This window comes from Musca autumnalis, unplaced genomic scaffold, assembly GCF_047663935.1.
Source record: "Musca autumnalis isolate F117 unplaced genomic scaffold, ASM4766393v1 scaffold_5, whole genome shotgun sequence".
Taxonomy (NCBI): Eukaryota; Metazoa; Arthropoda; class Insecta; order Diptera; family Muscidae; genus Musca; species Musca autumnalis.
Window position 1 is genome coordinate 44,608,351 of NW_027412088.1, and position 8,284 is coordinate 44,616,634.

Consider the following 8,284-nt stretch of genomic DNA (forward strand, 5'->3'; position numbering starts at 1 on the left):
AATACTAACGTTATTTACAAAAACTAATTGTTTTCAGATGACTTGATGTGTTTTTTATTATTCTATGCAAAAAAAATAAAATTTCGAAATTTCAAAAATAGGGTTTTGACCAAAAATTTCCTGATTGAAACCTATGTGCATTGGTGTAAAGTAGGTTGGCAAAGGTGGTCAAACAAGGGAGATACCACAATAGTCGGTAATGCATCCAATTCTTCCATTCTACAGGTCGAAATTTTGATCGGATGGTCACGAAATTTTGGTTGCTTATGAGGGACCCAGAGAGAAAGAGGTATATTATGTTTGGTGGTAGTCGGATTATATTCCCTAAAAGAAATGTTTACCAGTGAAAAGCTTATGCACAGGGGTAGTGGTGTATGGTATCACATGGTCGGCCCCGTCCCGACTATAGCCTTTGCTCACTTGTTTCCTATACTTTTGAAATAAAAATAGTTTTTAAATAAAAATCACTTAAATTTTAAAAACGGACATAACTCCCATTGGGACTTATGTCCGCTAAGAGGGGTCGGACATAGCTCCCAAAAACATTAGGAGTTATGTCCAAAATCGTTTTGGGAGTTATGTCCGTTGGGAGTTATGTCACGGCACCAATCAAATAATTTTTACTAATCACATCTTATGGAAACACACTAAAACGTACATCATCCGATAATCTAACATATGTTCATGTGTTTCCCATTGACACGTGTCTCGGAGTTCTAGGTCCCCAAAGGCCCTAGACCTTGATGGCAAATGGATCATATTGTTAGGCTCATATCTTCCAAACCGTTTAGAATTTTGACTTACATTCCGAGTCAAAGTTGTAGCATTTGCCATAAATAACAAACCGTGTGCACACACAACATCCATTAAACTTCATCTTCAAGGTCGACACCGTCAATGTCAAATTTACAACTTTTTCGGGTTTTAGTCCATAGATATCAAAACAATTTGTGGAAACAACCAACTAGTTCAGAATACATATGCAAAAGTTAAAATTCAAAAAATATTTTAGGTACAATTCGAGGTACGCACATCTTGGGCGTCATTTGATGACCCAAATCGTATTTATCATCACCGTATATCTTACTGGTGGGATATAATTAAAAGCCCTTACTACTGAATTTTTGAGATATACTGAAATCAACTAGTTTCATCAATATTTTGTGCTTAGAAGTCTATTTATTGCATGTGTATACACATAACATGCTACGGTCATTTTATGACCCCGAGCGTATACAATGTGCCACGTCAAAATTTAATTTTATTTTTAGAATTTTCCTTACACATTTTTCTTGTTTTATATGACAACAAAACAAAAAATAAATAAAGAATACAAAAAACTTACATTTATTGTTGTAGTTTTTACATTCAATAACAACGAATCCTTGCTTTCAGTTCAGTGACAGATTTTTTACCGATAATATTGACATCGAATTTATGTAAACTTTTAGTTCTTTACTGAATTTATTAGTGATCGGACAAACATTTTCTTTAATAAACACTTCAAGCTTTTATCCCACGCATTTAAAAGCTCTTAAAAATTTATACTTTATAATTTTGTGATTTTTTTCTAACGTAGTACCAGGGTTAAACCCTCTAAATACTGAAAATCGGGAGGTACCGTTATATGGGGACTATACCCAAACGTAGACCCAGGCCAGCAAAAAAAATTTCAAATCGTCAAAAACTGAAAAATTTAGGTTAAGGAGTAATTCCAAAACGATTCGAGAAAAGTCCTGATCTTAGCTCTCGATTGGGACTTGTGGGAGATCGTTAATTCAACCGAATCAACCGACAAAAATGCAAAACCAAAGAAAAATGTTTGAAACCCCAAAAATAGCCTGGGTAGCTATATCCTCTGTGCCTAAAAGATGAGCTTGTGCCGGAATAAAGAATACGCAAGGAAATATTGATTTTAATAGTTTTTGTTGTACCCCGCATAGGGGGGTGCTTTAGTTTTTTCCGCTTATATTGGCGACCTAAAATGTTCTTTGTGTTTTAAATTTTGTTTATTAGGTTCTAAATTCCTTATGTCTGCATTTTCCAATTATAAAGATATAAATAACTAAAAAGAAAATTACAAAAAATTACAACTTTGTTTTCTTAAAAAATTGCCATTTACAAAAAATGTACTGAGAGGGTGCTTTAGTTTTGTCCGACACTGTTATACAAAAGTATATATAGGACGAAAGAGGACACTATCAGGTACCTTTCATTAATATTTAATACCTAAGGAAAAATAAAATATAGCCGATACTGTATATCCATTATATACAGTAAAATAACTCAACCAAACAAAATTTTAATTTTTAATAATTTCGACCATTTTGGTCGGAAATTCCCATAATGGCAACTCTTTATTTTTATGGTTTTACAAAATTCCAATTGGGTATATTTGGAAAAGCTTGTTTTGTAATTCTAAATTATTATACAAAGTTTTGTTCAAACTTTACACTTCAAAGTAGTTCCAATTGTATCCAAAAAGCTGGAAAAAGCTTTTTATAATTTTTGTCCGACATCTTTGCCTCTCCACCACCCAGTGTTATCCACAATATTCTTCACTTTAACGGATAAACATGTTACGCACGCATAAAATACAAACAAGAGAGTCTATTAGGGGGGCTTTCTGCTGGGGATAATTGAATGGAGGCAAAGATAAGGCTTCAGTAGTTTCTCGAGTGGAGAAACTAAACAAAAATAATACGCCACATTTCAATGTCAATGGACAAAAAACAACAACACATAATAACAATAATATAATCAATAAATTACTGCGTGTTTGTCGGGGGGTTCGCCACTTATTACGTGGAAACAACTCTCCCCAAGAGAGCGGAGAAATTCCACAAATGAGAAATACAAACTTTTTTATTTGCTCCAAGCAAACAACCCAAATAGAATGTTGAATAAGGTGATGTTTGCTGGTCTACCCCTCCACCTTACTTCGCTTCTCCTGCTCCAGGACGCTGAAGTGGGGCCGGTATTTACGCTACTTAGTTTGGCATGTGTGACTCTCTGCAGTGTTGTCGTTGTTGGTGCCCTCCGGTTCTACTGGAATAGTTGTTGTTGTGGTTGCTTTCAATCAAGAAGTCTTATGTGTGTGCTGCTTGAAGGGGGGTCGCCAGTTTTGTTTGCTGTCGTATTGTGTGTTTGACATATTGAACAGCGTGAGGGGGGACAAAACTTGAATAATCCACAAGATTTCTCTCCACACAATTCGTTTAGGTTGTGCGTGCTATACCCATAGCAGAGTAGAATAGTGAAAGAACAGTGATCATTTGCAGTTTGCTGGTTCTAGTTCGTGGTTAGAGAGCTCGCTCAGGTTAGTAGTTGCTTGTGGTGGCGTTTTTTATCTTTCTCCAATTAAAAAATATTTTCTTTTCCTTTTTTTCTATTACATAATTCTTTGGCGATACGATACGTGTTCTGCATAACTCTGGAACTTTTGGTGTGGCGATTTTGGATATTTTGCTTTGCTGGAACAGAATTTACATAGAAAAATGGCCTTACGTTTGATTTGCATTTCTCCTGCCTTCAACAGCATGGGCCAAACCTTGGTCCGTGCCATGTCCACCCAAAGTGCCGGCAAGAACATTGGTTTCGTCGGTTTGGGCAACATGGGCGGTCACATGGCCACGAACTTGATCAAGAAGGGTCACAAATTGCACGTCTTCGATATCTCCAAGCCCGCTTGTGAGAACTTGAAATCCAAGGGTGCCCAAGTTTACGACAACACCGCCGAGTTGGCCCAAAAATCTGACTTTGTCATCACCATGTTGCCCAACAACGACATTGTGTCAAAGTCTTATGAAGAAATGACCGCCAACGGTGTTAACAAGGATACCATTTTCATTGATTCCTCCACCATTGACCCCAACTTGGTTAAGCAATTGCAAAAAATGATCAGCGGCAAGGGTGCCCGTTTCATTGATGCCCCCGTCTCTGGTGGTGTGCCCGGTGCTGAACAAGCCACTTTGACCTTCATGGTTGGTGGTACCACCGAAGAATACAATGCCGTCAAATCTGTTTTGGAATGCATGGGCAAGCGTATCACCCACTGCGGTGACTACGGTATGGGTCAAGCTGCCAAATTGTGCAACAACATGATGTTGGGTATCTCCATGATTGGTGTCTCCGAAGCCATGAACTTGGCCATCCGTTTGGGCTTGAACCCCCACACCTTTGCTGAAATCATCAACTCCTCCACTGGTCGCTGCTGGGCCTCCGAAGTCTATAACCCAGTTCCCGGTGTCACCCCCACTGCTCCCGCCAACAATGACTACAAGGGTGGTTTCTCCACTGATTTGATCACCAAGGATTTGGGTTTGGCCTCCGGTGTTGCTACCGCCTCCAACACTCCCATCCCAATGGGTGCCATGGCTCATCAAATGTACCGCACCCTCAAGGCTCATGGTTTGGGCAACAAAGATTTCTCTGTTGTCTATGAATTCATGAAGAACACCAAGTACAATTAAGATTAGTAGTAGTAATAGAAATCAAATCCTGAAATCTATTTGAGAATCCAGTGCTTCCATGGTAACAACAACAACAAGAACATCAAAAAGCCATCCAAAACCAGAAGTGCATTTATAGCCATTTAAGATTAAATATTTTTTTGAGTGTATTATAAAATAATAATAAAAAATAGAGATTTTATCAGTATAATATTCCATAAGAGGGGATGTTTGATTTTGTTTCCTTATCTTAATTCAAGTCCCATGATTGATAAAAAATTTTGAAATTTTAATTTGAATGTGGAAAAGAAAATTGCATACGTAACCATATGTTGATAAGTGAAGTGATTAGTTTATCTATTTAAAACATGCTATCCGAATATACGAAGGTGACTTCAATTATTTTGGTAACAGGTGACATAATCGTACATAGTTACATGCGCGGGGCCAGAAAATATAACAAACACATTTTTTATGTAAATAATGTTGAGTACATACGAGTATATCCTTGTCGTTTTTAGTTTCATTACGACTAGTATAGATATTGGCACACAGCTCTTGATTCCATGTTAGTTACTCTATCTTGATTTATTTGACAGTTGCTCTTATTCAAATTAATCGAGATAGAGTTAGTTAACCCAGGTGAAATTTGCTAGTATAAACCTACACTAATATGCAAATATCGCTCTCCTTATAAACCAAATGCTACATACATACATACAATGAAACTAAATTACACCCCGCATTTACAAATTAACAAAACAATTGAGAAGACCTTCACCACGAATTCTCATTACGTTTGTTAATTGATATTTATATTAGAATTTTGTCATTGCCCCCTTTTCTATTTATATAAACAATTTCCACTGCGTAAATACTATTAAAGCTGTGCGTTAAATAAACTACAACAATAGCATTTTGAACATGTTTTCCCCCTACTACCCAAAAACTTCTATATATGAGCAAGAACAAAACATTCCCTATTTATTATTCTCAACTTTCTATGCCAACATGGTAGATTCATACATACATACATATGGCTGTATGTCAGCAACAATAGCCAACATATGCTTTCTGGATTGTAGCTATGTGTGTAAGCTATATTGGATACATGTTCGATCTGTCGTAAGCTTTCAAATTTGTTCCCATTTACTTTGTTATAGTTTAAGAAATTTGTGCTTTTTAGTAGACTACAGGGTATCTCAAATTTACCATTCTTTCTTGAATAAATAGTAGGTCAATGACCAGTTAATAACATCTAATTTAGAAACAATTTGGAAATTATCATCTTTTTAACAAATATATCAATATTGTTGGATTTTCGCACATATTTAAAAGAACATAAATTGGCTAGAAATAACAACAACCATGAACTTATCACCTGTTTTTATGGCATGTGGTACCCGATGAAATTGCAATTTTCGAAAAAAGGTGAGTTGTGCTGAATTGTGCTAGGTTTGTGCCGAATTTTTTTTCGAAATTCGAAAAAAATGTTTGAGATATTCGACAAACGATTTTCGAAACAAATTTTGACAGAATTGCAATTTTCGGATTTCGAAAAAATTAAAGTTATGCTCAGTTTGTGCTCATTTGTGCCGCAAAAATTTTTCGATATCTCGTACCATTTTCGAAAAAACCGATATTTTCGAATACATGACAAAATTGCAATTTTGGAATTTCAAAAAACAAAAGTTGTGCTGAATTGTGCTCAGTTTGTGATCATTTGTACCGCAAAAATTGTTTCGGTACCTCCTACCATTTTCGAAAAAAACGATATTTTCGAAAATATGATAGAATTGCAATTTTCGAATTTCGAAGAAACAAAACTTGTGCTGAATTCTACTCAATTTGTGCCAAAAATCACTGTAATTTCTGTAATAATGCAAATATTGGGATGATCTTTTTTGTGCTGAGCTGGATTCGCCTAGCATACATTTTTCGCCTTACATTGCAAATTTCCATTTCTACTCGTTACTCGTTAAAATCGCAAATAATGTTTTTCAACGAAAAATCACTGTAATTTTTGCAAAAATTCAAATATCGAAATGATTTTTTTTGTGCTGAGTTGGATTCACCGAGCACAATTTTTCGTTTTTTGGGGCACAAATTAGCACAAACTGAGCACAATTCAGCACAAGTTTTGTTTTTTTCGAAATTCGAAAATTGCAATTCTGTCATGTATTCGAAAATATCGGTTTTTTCGAAAAAGGTGCGAGATATCGAAAAAAATTTGCAGCACAAATGAGCACAAACTGAGCATAATTCAACAAAACTTCAATTTTTTCGAAATTCGAAAATTGCAATTCTGTCAACATTTTTTCGAAAAAAATCTTTTGTCGAATATTTCAGCCATTTTTTCGAATTTCGGTTGTTTTCATATCAGATTATCTTCCTCTAAATGTGGAGCATATTTCCAAACCTTTAAACGGCAGACTTGTTTGCGGAAAAATCATTTTATTGAACAAAACATCAATGTTTTTATAAGAAATTTTGACGTTTTTCACACTTATTTTGAAAATGTTCCATGTTATCAGCATCCGCAGCACTCGAATGTATCCGTCGAGGTTGTCTGTGTCATATTCTATTTTATAGTGAAGAAATATGACATAACTGCGCGACTCTTATTGATATTCCGAGATGTTTCAATTATCTGTCAATTTAAACCCGTTTACGCTGTTATTTCGGCGTCCGCGGAGTTATTTATATGGTTTTATTGGTGAGAAATAATTAGAAAGACCCGCTTTATCGACTAAAAGAAAATTCGGCGATAATATCTCCACAATTCGCGAAAATAAAATGACTGTTCTATCCTGATGACAGAAAATAAATGCCTATTTTTCATAGTTCTGTCGGAAAAATGATCAGAAAATGATTTCGCGAAAAGCTAGAAACATAATTTTTTCTGTGTTTGATACGGAACATCATAGGTTTTAAATCCCTACAAGATTAAAAACGTAGATTCATTCGCTTCGGAATAAATAAGCTAACATTAACAGAAATTAAGGTGTTCTATTCTACTGACGTGGAGTGTATGTCAATCTCCTCTTAATTCAAGTCCAATCTTCAAATAATAACAAGTGAGCAAAGGCTATAGTCGGGACGGGGCCGACCATGTGATACCCTACACCACTACCCTTGTGCATAAGCTTTTCACTGGTAAACATTTCTTTTAGGGAATATAAAACGACTACCACCAAAAATAATATACCTCTTTCTCGCTGGGACCCCCATAAGCAACAAAAATTTCGTGACCATCTATCAAAATTACGACCTGTAGGTTGATTGCAAAAAATTGAAGAATTGGATGCATTACCGACTATTGTGGTATCTCCCTTGTTTGACCACCTTCGCCAACATGTTAAGGTAATATTTTCTTCTTCCATTGACAGGCTTTGCCGTTGGAATACCCCTACTAGAAGCCAATATATTCACAAAGAATAAAACTTTGAATTTGTCTCCAAATGAGTTTTTCCCCATTCCGACCCCTAAATATTATCCGACTATCACCAAAATCAATAGGCTTCTTCCTCTATGGGTCCCCCATTAACCCCTAAAATTTCGTGACGATCCGATCAAAATTGCGTCCTGTAGCGTGATTACAAAAACTCGGAAAATGGGATGCATTATCGACTATTGCCATATCTCTGCTATTTGACCACCTACGACAACCTACTTTACATCGTTGTAAAGGTGATATTTTCTACTTTTTTTGCCAGGTTTTGCTTTTGATATACCTCTTAAAGAAACAGAGACATTGGCTTTGAAATAAAACGTTGACCTTTCTCCAAACAAATGTTTGCCCATTCCGACCCTTGAATATTATCCAATCATAA

The 8,284-nt window shown here is 35.8% G+C and overlaps 1 protein-coding gene across 1 annotated transcript; it reads left to right on the plus strand.

Moving 5' to 3' along the window:
• The first annotated feature begins 3,028 nt into the window (after nt 1-3,028).
• On the plus strand, nt 3,029-4,669 carry LOC141405718 (3-hydroxyisobutyrate dehydrogenase, mitochondrial). Its single transcript, XM_073990383.1, has 2 exons — nt 3,029-3,319; nt 3,483-4,669. The coding sequence occupies exon 2, from the start codon at nt 3,498-3,500 to the stop codon at nt 4,470-4,472; it is 975 nt and encodes a 324-aa protein (XP_073846484.1). The 5' UTR covers nt 3,029-3,319; nt 3,483-3,497; the 3' UTR covers nt 4,473-4,669.
• The last annotated feature ends 3,615 nt before the right edge of the window (nt 4,670-8,284 follow it).

Coding starts and splice junctions, on each gene's coding strand:
- LOC141405718 (XM_073990383.1), top strand. CDS start 3,498: ATGGCCTTACGTTTGATTTGCATTTCTCCTGCCTTCAACAGCATGGGC.